General features: G+C 38.3%; 1 protein-coding gene across 12 annotated transcripts in view; it reads right to left on the bottom strand.

Moving 5' to 3' along the window:
* The window catches only part of RNASEH2B (ribonuclease H2 subunit B), an 83,003-nt gene that overhangs the window by 18,540 nt on the left and 49,531 nt on the right, over positions 1–14,932 (bottom strand). For 4 of the 12 annotated variants that reach the window (XM_001158160.8, XM_016925295.3, XM_009426980.4 and 1 more), the window contains one exon: positions 5,139–5,668. The exons of 4 other annotated variants lie outside the window; for them this stretch is intronic. In XM_001158160.8, coding sequence (XP_001158160.1) covers positions 5,636–5,668 — 33 coding nt within the window. In that variant the 3' untranslated portion in view covers positions 5,139–5,635. Of the gene's footprint in view, positions 1–5,138; positions 5,669–14,932 lie in introns of those variants that run through there. 4 more of the 12 variants (XR_010150742.1, XR_010150744.1, XR_010150743.1 and 1 more) reach the window with 2 other exon arrangements.

Here is a 14,932-nt window from a genome sequence, read left to right as displayed (position 1 = left end):
AAATGAAACATTAAGTTAGGATCATACAATTTTACATATTTCTGGAAGTGGCCTAAGTAACTTTAAAACCATTAAAAGTATAGTAGCAATTAATTTATCCCTATAAAGTTCTTTTGAAAAGCCAGTTACGCGCATTCAGAAATTGAGTCTCTAAAGTTATTTCTGTGAAGTTGAGCAATTTGGTTACAATCTGCTAGGGCAAAAAAACAGCAAAAACTGCACGTCACCAAGTGTGAAACATTCACTGGCTTCTGTGTTCTGCTCATTCAGTAGTGTGTTTTTCTCTCTCCCCTTAGTTTTGTAGACAGAAACAGTAATTATCAGTCCTGGTTGTGATATACTCCAGAGCATTTGCAATTATTTCTAGGGCTCTTAGGAAATCTTCAAAGCAAAATTAATTAATTTCAGCATGTGTGTACATGCCCCAAACACACAATTCCAAGCAAATCATCTATCTTTGACTGGGTTGGGAAGTCAAGGAAGTGGATAGCAGAGACCTGAAACTCTAAAGGTGTGGGGATGGAAGAAGGGCAATTATTTGATTACTGGTAGGATTTGCTAAGATCTACTTGAATGCTAAGCAAAAAATGGTGAAACATATATAGTATGGTTCTTCCTCCAAGAAACTTACTAAATGAGACACAAAAATTTTAAAAGAGATTATAATCTGGAGAGGAAAATTATGAGGGACTAATGGTATAAAATAACCAACTGTGTAGTTTTATTTTTGTATTAGCATAATAGTAACATGTTTATCTAGAAAAATTTCTAAAAAAGGGAGACAAGGAGAAAGGAAAAAAAGAAGGAGAGAAAAGAAGGAAAGAAGGAAGAGGCGAAAGAGAGAGAAAAAGAGATATTACTTATACTTGCAGTACAAATTTGTTTGTTGTTGTTGTTGTTGTTGTTGTTGTTGTTGTTGTTGTTTTTGAGGCAGAGTCTTGCTCTGTTACCCAGGCTGGAGTGCAGTAGTGTGATCAATAGCTCATCGCAGCCTCGACCTCCCAGACTCAAACCATTCTTCCACCTCAACCTCCCAAGTACCTGAGACTATAAGCACATGCCACCATGACCAGCTAATTTTTCTTTTAATTTTTATTTTTTCTAGAGATGGGAGTCTCATTATGTTGCCCAGGCTGGTCTCAAACTCCTAGGCACATGTGAGCCTCTCACCTTGGCCTCCCAAAGTGCTGGGATTACAGGCAAGAGCCGCCACACACAGCCCAGTAAAAATGTTTAAAAAATAATTTCAGCCTTCTAATTTAGTTTTTTTCCAATTACTTACTATTTAAACAGAACCACAGTGAATATTCTTGTAGCTAAATCTTTGCACATATTCATGATTATTTCCTAAGGCTGTATTTCTAACAATGGATATTGCTGAAACAAAGAAAATGCAACAAATTCAGGCTTTTCATATTTATTTCCAAGTTAGCCTCCAAAAGTTGTACCATTTTCTATTCTTACCAGCAAGGCCCACTTCCCACCTCCTCTCTAGCTCTGAGCATGGCTGTTTTCTAAAAGTCCTTGACAACTTGATAGGGAAGGAGTATGTCACCTTGTGTGTCAGTGACTCATGCGCTGAGTGGGGGATACATGCGGCATGCTCAGTGCTATCTTGGTGTTCTTAGCACCGCGGGTGTGTCTCTATTTGAGACATGGCCCATATGGTCTCTGCCCTCAAGAGAACAGCCTTATGCTTGGTGGCAGTGGGCATGAAGACGAAAGGGCTAGCCGGGCATGGTGGCTCACGCCTGTAATCCCAGCACTTTGGGAGACTGAAGTGGGTAGATCACTTGCGGTCAGGAGTTCGAGACCAGCCTGGCTAACATGGTGAAACCCCGTCTCTACTAAAAATAATTTTTAAAAAAATTAGCCAGGCTTGGTGGTGCGTGCCTGTAATCCCAGCTACTTGGGAGGCTGAGGCAGAAGAATCGCTTGAACCTGGAGGCAGAGGCTGCAGTGAGCCAAGATTGCACCACCGTACTCCAATCTGGGCAACAGAGCAAGACTCTGTCTCAAAAAATAATAATAATAATAATAAGAGCTATCTATGACAAACCCACAGCCAATATCATACTGAATGGGCAAAAACTGGAAGCATTCCCTTTGAAAACTGGCACAAGACAGGGATGCCCTCTCTCACCACTCCTATTCAACATAGTGTTGGAAGTTCAGGCCAGGGCAATTAGGCAGGAGAAGGAAATAAAGGGTATTCAATTAGGAAAAGAGGAAGTCAAATTGTCCCTGTTTGCAGATGACATGATTGTATATCTAGAAAACCCCATTGTCTCAGCCCAAAATCTCCTTAAGCTGATAAGCAACTTCAGCAAAGTCTCAGGATACAAAATCAATGTGCAAAAATCACAAGCATTCCTATACACCAACAACAGACAAACAGAGAGCCAAATCATGAGTGAACTCCCATTCACAATTGCTTCAAAGAGAATAAAATACCTAGGAATCCAACTTATAAGGGATGTGAAGGACCTCTTCAAGGGGAACTACAAACTGCTGCTCAAGGAAATAAAAGAGGATACAAACAAATGGAAGAACATTCCATGCTCACGGGTAAGAAGAATCAATATCGTGAAAATGACCATACTGCCCAAGGTAATTTACAGATTCAATGCCATCCCCATCAAGCTACCAATGACTTGCTTCACAGAATTGGAAAAAAACTACTTTAAAGTTCATATGGAACCAAAAAAGAGCCTGCATCACCAAGTCAATCCTAAGCCAAAAGAACAAAGCTGGAGGCATCACACTACCTGACTTCAAACTATACTACAAGGCTATAGTAACCAAAACAGCATGGTACTGGTACCAAAACAGAGATATAGATCAATGGAACAGAACAGAGCCCTCAGAAATAACGCCACATATCTACAACTATCTGATCTTTGACAAACCTGAGAAAAACAAGAAATGGGGAAAGGATTCCCTATTTAATAAATGGTGCTGGGAAAACTGGCTAGCCATATGTAGAAAGCTGAAACTGGATCCCTTCCTTACACCTTATACAAAAATCAATTCAAGATGGATTAAAGACTTAAACGTTAGACCTAAAACTATAAAAACCCTAGAAGAAAACCTAGGCATTACCATTCAGGACATAGGCATGGGCAAGGACTTCATGTCTAAGACACCAAAAGCAATGGCAACAAAAGACAAAATTGGCAAATGGGATCTAATTAAACTAAAGAGCTTCTGCACAGCAAAAGAAACTACCATCAGAGTGAACAGGCAACCTACAAAATGGGAGAAAATTTTTGCAACCTACTCATCTGACAAAGGGCTAATATCCAGAATCTACAATGAACTCAAACAAATTTACAAGAAAAAAACAAACAACCCCATCAAAAAGTGGGCAAAGGACATGAACAGACACTTCTCAAAAGAAGACATTTATGCAGCCAAAAAACACATGAAAAAATGCTCACCATCACTGGCCATCAGAGAAATGCAAATCAAAACCACAATGAGATACCATCTCACACCAGTTAGAATGGCAATCATTAAAAAGTCAGGAAACAATAGGTGCTGGAGAGGATGTGGAGAAATAGGAACACTTTTACACTGTTGGTGGGACTGTAAACTAGTTCAACCCTTGCGGAAGTCAGTGTGGCAATTCCTCAGGGATCTAGAACTAGAAATACCATTTGACCCAGCCATCCCATTACTGGGTATATACCCAAAGGACTATAAATCATGCTACTATAAAGACACATGCACACGTATGTTTATTGCGGCATTATTCACAATAGCAAAGACTTGGAACCAACCCAAATGTCCAACAATGATAGACTGGATTAAGAAAATGTGGCACATATACACCATGGAATACTATGCAGCCATAAAAAATGATGAGTTCATGTCCTTTGTAGGGACATGGATGAAGCTGGAAATCATCATTCTCAGTAAACTATCTCAAGAACAAAAAACCAAACACCGCATATTCTCACTCATAGGTGGGAACTGAACAATGAGATCACCTGGACACAGGAAGGGGAACATCACACTCTGGGGACTGTTGTGGGGTGGGGGGAGGGGGGAGGGATAGCATTGGGAGATATACCTAATGCTAGATGACGAGTTAGTGGGTGCAGCACACCAGCATGGCACATGTATACGTATGTAACTAACCTGCACAATGTGCACATGTACCCTAAAACTTAAAGTATAATAAATAAATAAATAAATAAATTTCATTTAAAAAAATAAAAAAATAAAAAAGAGAAAAGGGCTTATTCAAGTGCTGGAGTTTTCTATTTCTTGATTTGTCTTAATTTTAATTTTCCCATGAGGTATTTCTGAAGGAGAGCTCAATAGGATTGGATTCTTAGATGAAATGGATTGCATGAACAGTGACTGTAGGGCTGCTCGGGCTGCAAGGAAAAAGATAGAAACTGGAAATGGGAAACTGGATAACTAAGAAACATGCTTGATTCAGGGTCAAGGATGCAGTCACCCAGGGGAGCCTGAGTAGTGCTGGCAGTGGGAGGTGGGGATCACTTCTGCCTTCTCTTTTTGTGACAATGTATCATGAATTACTTGTGAAAAGAAAAAAAACAACCCAATGAAATCTTGTAATGTTAGGTGTTTGAATTTAAAGTGTTGGAACAGAAACTTGGGGCACAGGTAAGATAGCAGGGTTTCTAGTGACAAACTTGGACATTATCAGTATCTAGTGGCTTTGGTTTTTGCAGAGGGAAGATTCACTTTTCCACTACAGAAGGGCAGGAATTTTTAAAGTCCTTTGAGGTTAACAAAAATTTCTACATGTGAAGGGAGGTGTGGAAAAGTGGTAGACTACTTCCCAGAACTAGGATCTAATTATTAATACTCCTTGTAGTCAGAGATTCGGAAACAAAATTATTTCCTGAAGAAGCAGATTGGGGTCCTGTGTGAATGCGGGAAGATCAGCTGAGCAGCACCCACACATTCCTCTTGCATGTCAAGTGGACAAGCCAGCTCAAATCCACAGACATTTTTGCACAAAACCTCCCACTGCCTGCTAAAACATATTCACTACGCACCAGATTCCCCACCAAATCACTTTTTGGCATCTACTTCCAACCTTCCCTCATCTCCTATGTCCTTACTCTGAAAAATAAAATAATACACATACTGGACAGATCTTCTAAAAAGGAAGAAATGTTTAATAACTCCTGGAGAGATAAAATGCCAACATTTAGGTACATTTATGAATTAGAAGCTTCCAAATTGATATGGAGTAAAGCAGTGTCAGATTTTTAAAGTAAGGGTTGAAACTTGGTTTGCCAAAGCTTTCAGGGTGAAATCAAGACAATCAAGTACTTTAAGTCACCACATCCATACCTAAAACATGCTGGCTTGACCCAAGCTTGAGGTCCTCAGACTGAACAGGTGCACTGCTGGGATGCTTTCAAGCTCCTGGACGGAACCGCCTAGCTGAGTGCTCCAGGGAGGAATGCCGCTGCCCACATAGACTAGTGGTACTAATCAAAGAAATAAAGCATTTTACAGTCAGCGCTTTAAAATACACCTTTTGGCACCTGGCGATTTTCCAAAAAAGTGCAGAAGAAAAAGTCCGAGTCCTCTGGGAGTGTCTGAAGTTGCAGGGAAAACCGCCAAGCCTTGCGTGGAGCCACCACCATCACTTGCCCCTTTTCTGTCTTTGTGCTGCCATCTAGAGAGGAAAGGAAAACATGTGGTGTGTCCTGGTGAGGAGAAACAGTCACCTGAAATCCCAAGCACCATCTGCAGCTCCTAGAACAGAACGCAGGGCTGGTGGGTTTGGTCCTGAGGGCAGCTGAGCATTTTCGCTTCTAAGAGATGACCTCAGACACAGGAAGGGATTCCCATCGTGGCCAGCCTCCGAGATCTCATACTAGGGTTCATAGCAGGCTCCTCGAGAGCACACCAAGAAGTATGTTTTTCTTTGAATGTTCAAAGGGAGTGAAATATAACGTTGGGGTGGCCCAAACTTACGGGATGGGCACCATCTTATAGGAAAAAAAATAAAATACAAGAAATACATGAAAGTAACGTTCTGAGATGAGTAATTCTTAAACCATTTTTCTTTTCTTTTTTTTGTAAAGAGGCAGTTCCTTTTATAAAAAGCAGGAAGCCTTGTGTAGACTCCAATGTATAAAAAATAGATAAGCATATACTTGTTGCTGATAGAAGTAGTAGCACCTAATGTCCCTGTGAAGAATGTACTGAACAAGTTTAATTACTACAAGTTGATTTTTTATTGAGTGCAAAGTTAAAAATAACTTATTCTGGAGCTATATGTTACAAAAAAAAAAAAAACCATGTACATGGAAATCAAATTTCTATGCCAGAATGTGGATGAGAAGGAAGCAATGCCTTCCCTGACCACCCACTCCCCAGAACTCAGTGCCCTGCCTGGTCAGCTTTTTCCATAGGCCCTGGCACTATCTGAGATATCATCTGTCTACTCGCTCTAGAATGGAAATTCTTGAGGGCAGGTTATTTTTGCCTGCCATGTTGATATCCGCATTTCCTCTATCTACAACATGTCTAGCACACAGCAGGTGCTCAGTACATGCTCTTAAAGGAACAAATAAATCTAAGTTGATTCCTTAGCCTCTTTTGCTTGTTTATGCAAGAACTAACAACATGTCTAACTTTAATTTTACAAGTATTCTGATTCAAACACGTGTAAAGTAACAATTATTTTAAAGTCCATGAAGAAGCTCTGATTTCTCTGTAAATTTCATTTGGTGCCGTCCCCCATTTCAAATAGTCTTGATTAGCCTGAGACCATCAAAATAACATTTATTAATGAAAGTACAGTAAATGCTAAAACACTGACAGCTGAATTAAAGATTTGACATGCAAATGTACCAGCTAAGTAGAAGCTTTACTTAAATTCTGGCTTGCCATCGTTGAGGATAAATTGACCTGCAGAATTCATTATGAATAAAGCAAGAAGATGCAGCAGAATAAATGTGATTTTTTTCCTTTCTTAAAATAAAATTTGCAATTAAAACAGATTATTTAAGGCTAAATGGTCATACAATGGTATGAATAGGAACCTTGGGTAAACAAAAGGAACGAGGCCTAGGCTTGGCATCTGGGCTTGGCCACCTACTGTCTGTATGACCTCACACAGACCATCAATAAAATAAGGATACCACCTCTTTCTGGTCTACCTTGGAGGGTTGTTGTAAAGATTAATTTATTTTATTTTACTTTTTTAAGAGACAGGGTCTTGCTCTGTCACCCAAGCTGAAGTGGAGTGTTATAATCATAGTCCACTGTAACCTTGAATTCCTAGCCTCAAGCAATTCTCCCTCCTCAGCCTCCCAAGTAGCTAGAATTACAGGTGTGTGCCACCACACCTGGCTAATTTTTTATTTTATTTTTTTGTAGAAACAGTCTTGCTATGTTGTCCAGGCTGGACTTAAACTTCTGGCCTCAGCTTCCCAAAGTACTGGGATTACAGAAGTGAGTGACTGTGCCCAGCTAAGGTCAATTTAAATACTGATAAGTGATTGCTGTGAGAACTGTAAAAATACTATGAAACATAGGGACGAACCCTTTTGGTCAGTCTAATGGCTCTGGGGAATATATAAACCTCAGGACTGTGTAATCTCCAAGTGTATACCAAGGTGTAAAAATCAAATCATATCTTCTGATTATTCAGATGAGGACAAAGCTCATAAACATTTTCTAAGTACACTTGGAAAACACCCTCCAACTTGCTTCTCTAGACCTGGAGCTCTTTGTCTTCCAAGAGATCTGACTATGACATAGCTAACTCCCAAGATTGCCAAATTTTGGATTCGTCCTAGAGAAAGGGGTGTTTGGGAGAAAATATGTAATACAAGGCAGCTAGTCAAGTTAGATCAGCTTTAAGAACAGAGAAAGTCAACTCCTAAACTATGTGAAAAGGTTGTCTTTCATATCTGGTAAAGAGGTGATGTTCTAGGATGTAACAGAGTCAAAGTTAGAGCCACTGGGGAAAGGGAATTTGATGTGGTAGAGTCTGGATGTGAGAGGTCCTGAATTCAAGTTCTGGCTCAGTTATTCATTAGCTGTGTGATGTTGGGAAAATGAGCTGACCTTCCCTTGTTCAACTGCAAAACAAGAGAAATAATACCCTTTGTGCCATATGGCTCCTGGAAAGATTAAACACATAAATTCATGTCAAAATTGCTTTAAAAATCACAATGCGCTTTGCCAGTCTTTGTTATTACTTTCCAACAATTGTGTTCTTTGTATTTCTTTCTATGGCAAAGTGAAATAATCTTTGAAAAATGAAGAAAAGAAATATACATATACACATATCATGGGCACCCCAAAACCCAGTATGAGCATTTTGTTGTATTTTCTTCCAGACTTTCTTCCAGCAAAACACATGAGCTGGTTCAACTAAAGAGTTTAGGGGAGTGCCTAGTGCATGGTAAGCACTGCATGAAAGATAACTCTAAAAGCACTTTCCTCCCAGGTGTAAAGGAGACATGGCTCCCCAAGCACCAGCGGCTGGAGGGAAAGACATAAAAAATCTTGATGATATAGTCCCATTTCATGCTGAGAAGTGACTGGGGGCCAGAGATGCCAATGACTTCCTCCATGGCTCACAGAATTAAGGCGGAACTGAGACTACAACCAGGAACAATCCTGCCATGTTGTATTAATTAGTCTGTTTAGTACTGAAACATGGTTGATGTGAAGTCCTTTTTTCACTTTATTTATATTTTTAAAGATTAAGATATCTGTTCACTGTTGTCAGAAGTTTGCATACAATATAAACAACACTGTACATTTAGTAAGAAAACAGGTACACTTTAGGTTCTCACTTAGAGCTTGCCTTTGTGTCTTGCTAAGGCCCCAAATAAGAGAAATATGATTTTGGGAATGGACAGCAGCACAATATGAAACAGATTCGAACAAACAAAAGACAATTCCACTTGACATCCAATTTAAGCCTTACAGAGGAGAGTCTCTTTGGCAATGCAGAACCGAGAAGCACAAACCTTGAAAGATGACAGGGTCTGAGAGTACAAGGTAAATTTAAATTGAAGATAAACTAGAAATAAAAAAGAATGTTGGTAACCTGTGATCAGTTTCAGAAAAAAAAAATATATGGCTTGATGAAAAAGATGGAGGCTTTTGTCTATGTAGCCAAGTGGTTTTGCAGTTTGTGGAAATGTTGTGAAGCTTTCCCAAACTTGGCACATTAATCAAAGAGAAAAATGATGTAAGTAAGAGAAGCAAAGGGCCAAAGGATTCAAGTAGGCTAGCGTATCCTAATGTTTAGTACAAGAGTCTAAAAAGGCTCTAGTCTGAAATTCCTTAAAGAATTCTAAAGGACAGGCTATGTAGATTTAAGTCTGTATCTGTGCCATATGTGGGTATGCATTTATGTTTGTGTGTACTTATGTGTATATATGTGTGTTTATGTGTGTTATGTGTGTATATGAACATTTTATGTATAACTATAAACCCACATGGATTTATTCCTAATATTATTCCCCAAAATGGCACCTGGTATGTGTAATACCTTTTGTTTTTCACTTTTCAATTATTATTCAGCTCAGTTATGTTGTACATTGCCAGTGAGATCTTCAACTTGGCATCAAAGGTAAAGTGAAACAGGCAAGAAAACAAAATTGCCAGTTTACCAAATTCCCAAATAATTTGTAGCTAAATCATAACATGAGCTCCTATTCAAGCCTCTGTGAATACAAAGAGTTTATAAAAACCACATATATTCTCAAACTGCAATAATTTAGGTTGTGGGCTTAATATAAATAATCTCTAAATGCTATGTAAAATGACTCCAGTAAGTGCAGTTCAATCAACTGACAGAAGAAAATTCACAGCCCTTTATCCGGAGAGATTAAAGACTGTATCTATTTCATTTATTACCAGCAACATTAACACACAAATTTAAGGCCCATACAAGTTTATGAGTGAGTTTATGAATAAGTCCCTGGACTTCAAATACTAATGCATCACAGAAAACTCATTCTCAGAACGACTCTTGAAGTTCAAGGTTTAGCCACAAGGCTGTCAAGGACTCCAACACTGTATTGCTGAACACCTGTCTGGGGTGTCCAGGATGGATTGATGTATTGGTTGGTTGGTTAATTCTCTCATGCAACAAACATCTGTTGAAGGTCTACTGTATGCAACCCCAAGTTAGGTGCTGTGTATGTACAGTCATGTGTTGCTTAATGATGGGATACGTTATGGGAAAAGTGTTGCTAAGCAATTTCGTTGTTGTGTGAACATCACAGAGTGTACTTATACAACTTATACAGACCTATGGTGTAGTCTGCTACACACCTTGGCTATATGGTACAGCCTACTGCCCAGGAGCACCTGGGCTACAAACCTGTATAGCATGTTAGTGTACTGAATACTGTAGGCAACTGTAAAACAATAGTAAGTACTTGTATATCTAAACTTATTTAAACATATAAAAGGTAATGCAATGTGCTACAACCTTATGTTATGATGGCTACAACTCACTAGGTGATAGGAATTTTTCAGCTCTGTGTTATAGTCTCATGGGACCACCATCGCATATGCAGTCTGCCATCAATCAAACCATTGCTGTGCCGGGCATGACTATATGTGAAGCAGTCAGGCAAGGTCCTATGCAGAGAGTAAGGCAGGAAAATGGTATGGAGAGTACTGAGTAGGAGCTGGGTGGGGGTAGGGGAGGAAGGTCAAGGATTGGGTCTCTGGAAAAGTGATTAAGATAAGTGATAATAACAAGATGGAGCCAGTCCTGTGAAGATTCAGAAAAAGGCACATAGAGACAAACCAGTCATACAAAGGCACCAGTGTGGAAACAGCTTGGCATATTCAAGGACCCAAAAGAAACCCAGAAAACAGCTTAGGCACTTTAAAGGTAGACAAAGATCCCTACTTTGCTGGAAAAAACAATCAAGTCTCAATTAGTGAGAATATTGCTGAGATTATTCAACCTGTCTGACTATCATGTACTCATCCTTTACCAATTGCATACTGTGTGCTCGGCACCGTGCAAGACACAAGCTTGAATGGTACAGAGTTCCTATTGTGAAGAAGCTAACTTTCAACAGGGATAATAATCCAAGTGTTTAAGCAGCTTCTCCTCTCATCTTTTGAGCTTTGGGTGGGTGTCACTATTCTGGCTCGTATGGCACTCTATGATTATAATTTTTGTAGGGATTAAATGAGTTATTATATGTAAAGTGCTTAGATCAATGCCAAGCACATAAATGCTATACAGTGTTTGTCAGTATTATTAGTTAGTAGTATAGTGAAATGATCGTGAAAGAAATAGGATATTAACATAGTTTCAAAGTATCTCAAAAATTAAGGGGCATTTATAAAAAAACTGGCTACTACTCTCAAAAGTGTCAAGGTCATTGAAAGACAAAGGAATACTGAGGGACTCTTTTTTTTATTTTGAGATGGAGTTTCCTCTTACTGCCCAGGCTGGAGTGCAGTGGTGTGATCTCGGCTCACTGCAACCTCCACCTCCTGGGTTCAAGTGATTCTCCTGCCTCAGCCTCCCGAGTAGCTGGGATTACAGGCATGTGCCACCATGCCTGGCTAATGTTTTGTATTTTTAGTAGAGATGGGGTTTCTCCATGTTGGTCAGGCTTATCTCAAACTCCTGACCTCAGGTGATCTGCCCGCCCTGGCCTCCCAAAGTGCTGGGATTACAGGCGTGAGCCAATGCACCCGGCCGGGACTCTTACAAATTAGAAAACACTGAAGAGATGTGGCAGCTAAATGCAATGTACCATCACAGACTGAATTCTGAAATTAAAAAAGTATCAGTGGAAAGATAGGTGAAAGTATAATAAGGTAAATTTTCTGGTTTTGATCTTTGTAGTATGGTTATGTATGCTAATACTGAGGGAAGCTGGGTGAACATCATATCTAAACTCTACTATTTTTGTGACTTTTCTAGAAAAGTATAAAATTATTTCAACATAAAGTAAAAGAGAGAGGAGAAAAATAGACCTAGAAGATAGAAAATAACAAAGATAATAGAACTAGCAAATGAGGACATTTAAGTAGCTATTTTAACTATATTGAAGTATTTAAAGAAAACTGAAAGCATAATAAGAAGAGATACGGGAAGACATAAAGAAGAACCAAATGGAACGTCTAGAACTAAAAATTACAATATTTAAGGCCGGGCGTGGTGGCTCAGGCCTGTAATCCCAGCACTTTGGGAGGCTGAGGTGGGTGGATCACCTGAGGTCAGGAGTTCAAGACCAGCCTGACCAACATGGAGAAACCCCATCTCTACTAAAAATACAAAATTAGCCAGGTCTGGTGACGCATGACTGTAATCCCAGCTACTCGGGAGGCTGAGGCAGGCGAATCACTTGAACCCGGGAGGCGGAAGTTGCAGTGAGCTGAGATCGTGCCATTGCACTCCAGCCTGGGCAACAAGAGCAAAACTCCATCTCAAAAATAAATAAATAAATAAGTAAAATTACAATATTTAAAGTAAAAATTAAATAACTAAGGTTAACAGAAGATGAAATGCTATAAATCAAAGTAAACTTGAAGATACACCTAGAAACTGTCTAAAAATGGAACATAAAAAAACAAACAAACAAAACAGAAACTCAGTGATAGGACCTGGAGGACAATACCAAGTGTTCCAGCATACATGAAATTGGAGGCCAGAAGCTGAGGGGATAGGGAGAAAAGGGAGGAAAGAATGGAAAAAAGTATTTAAAGAAATATTGGCCAGAAATTTTCCATATTTGATGAAAATTAAAAACTCAAAAGTTCAAGGAGCTTAATAAACTCCCAAATGAGATAAACAAAAAGAAAACCACATCAACACATCATAGTCAACTTGCTGAAAACTAGTAATAAAGAAGAAAATCTTAAAAGAACGCATGAGGAGGAGACACATTATGTAAAGGAGAAGAAATATAAGAAATATCATAGATGTCTCATCAGAGATTATGCAAGCCAGAAGACAATGATTCTTTGAAAGGATCAATGAAATTGACAAACCTTTAGCTATACTAACAGAGAAAGCAAAAAGAAGACACAGATGACCAACATCAGGTATGAAAAAGGGAATATCACTACAGATCCACAGACATTAAAAGGATAATAAAAATGTGATGAACAACTTATGCCAATAAATTTGACAACCTAGATCAAATGGATACATTTCTTGAAAGACATAAATTACCAAAACTGGCACAAGAAAAAAAAAGAAAATTAGAATAGCTCTTCATCTATTATAGAAATTGAATTAGTAATTTAAAAGTTTCCCCCAAAGAAAATTCCAGGTCCAAATGGCTTCACTGGTGAATTGTGTCCGACATATAAGGAAGCAACAACACCAACCTCACACAAACTCTTTCAGAAAATAAGTGATGAAAGAATACTTCCCAACTCATTTTATAAGCCCAGTTTTACTCTGACATCAAAATCAGACAAAATCATTACAAGTAAAGAAAGCCACAGACCAATATCCCTCATGAACAGAGATACAAAAAAACCCCATACTACATATAAAAAGAATAATATACTGTGACCAAGTAGGGATTATCTCAAGAATGCAAAATTAGCTTAACATTCAAAAATCAATCATTATAATTCATATATTAAAAGACATTCCTCTATTAAAAAGAAAACTACTTGATCATCTCAGTAGATACAAATTATTTGACAATATCCACATATGATAAATACCTATATATAAAAACTCTCAGTGAACTAGGAACAGAAGGAAACTTTCTCAGCCTGATAAAGGGAATCTACAAAAAACCACACACATAGATAAATACTGATAGATACATGGATAGATTTAGAAATGTTGATACGAGTATATAGTGTATATATGTGTGTGTACATGTTGTACACACACACACATTTCCTAGCTTTGGCTCCTAAGCAATGACATACCAATAGCAATGAGCATACCTACTGCCTAGATCTTGGTTTCTAAATACCATTCTTCACTGAAAGGAACCAGGGTTCTTTGAAAAAAAGGTGGATTCAGGGCTTGCACAGGACAAGAGGCTGAAACTCCAGTCACAGAAGCAGGAATGTATTAAAGAATGATAGAAACATACCCAAAAGATACACAAGTCAGCTTGAAGGGTCTCCCACTAGCTCTTCTGAAACAACATGAGCATTAAAATTAATAATAATAATGCAATATAGCCCACTGGATAAAATAAAAATCTATAAATCCATACTGTTAAGAATTCATAAATGAGGGAAGAAGCAAGGAAAAGGGAAAGTTCTTCCTTACAGAAGAATGCCAACTGATAAATATAGAAGAAATGAAAGTTAGAAAATCATCAGATCCTAAAAGTAGTGGGCAAACATCTGATAAGAAATAGGATACTTACAAAGTCCCAGAATACTTACCCACAAATTACTTATTAATTATAAAAATAATCAACAATAATTCACAATGAAAATTGTAGGCAGCACCTTAATCAAGTGATCAAAGTCAACAACACTGATATTGGGATAGACTGTGATTCCTGCCATGGTGTACTGAGAAAGACATATTACTCCTGGAGGTGCCCTAAGAGTATGACTTGAATTTAATCAAAAAGAAATATTAGAATGAGAAATATTCCAGCAAATATTTACCCTGTACTCAAAAATGTCAAGTAAGACAAAGAACAGATGAGAAACTCTTGCAGATTAAAGAAAACTATAACAACAAAAAGGCTCCAGTGCTAGATAGTTTTACCTCTAAGATTCTTAAACATTTTCCAGCAATAGAATATAATAATGCAAAATGAATCCTTCCAGAACATTGGAAAAAATGGAAAGCTAGCCTAATTCTAACGCTAAAGCCTAACAGCAGCATTGCTTATGAATATGTCTGCAAAATTCCTTAATAAAAGTGTAGAAAGTCTAATTGAAAACTATATTTGACAAAGGTTAAGAAAGATAGGATGTATCCATTATGCTATTG

This window comes from Pan troglodytes, chromosome 14 (assembly GCF_028858775.2).
Source record: "Pan troglodytes isolate AG18354 chromosome 14, NHGRI_mPanTro3-v2.0_pri, whole genome shotgun sequence".
Lineage (NCBI taxonomy): Eukaryota > Metazoa > Chordata > Mammalia > Primates > Hominidae > Pan > Pan troglodytes.
The sequence above is the reverse complement of the archived record's forward strand: the minus strand, read 5'-3'. Positions and strand labels throughout refer to the sequence as shown.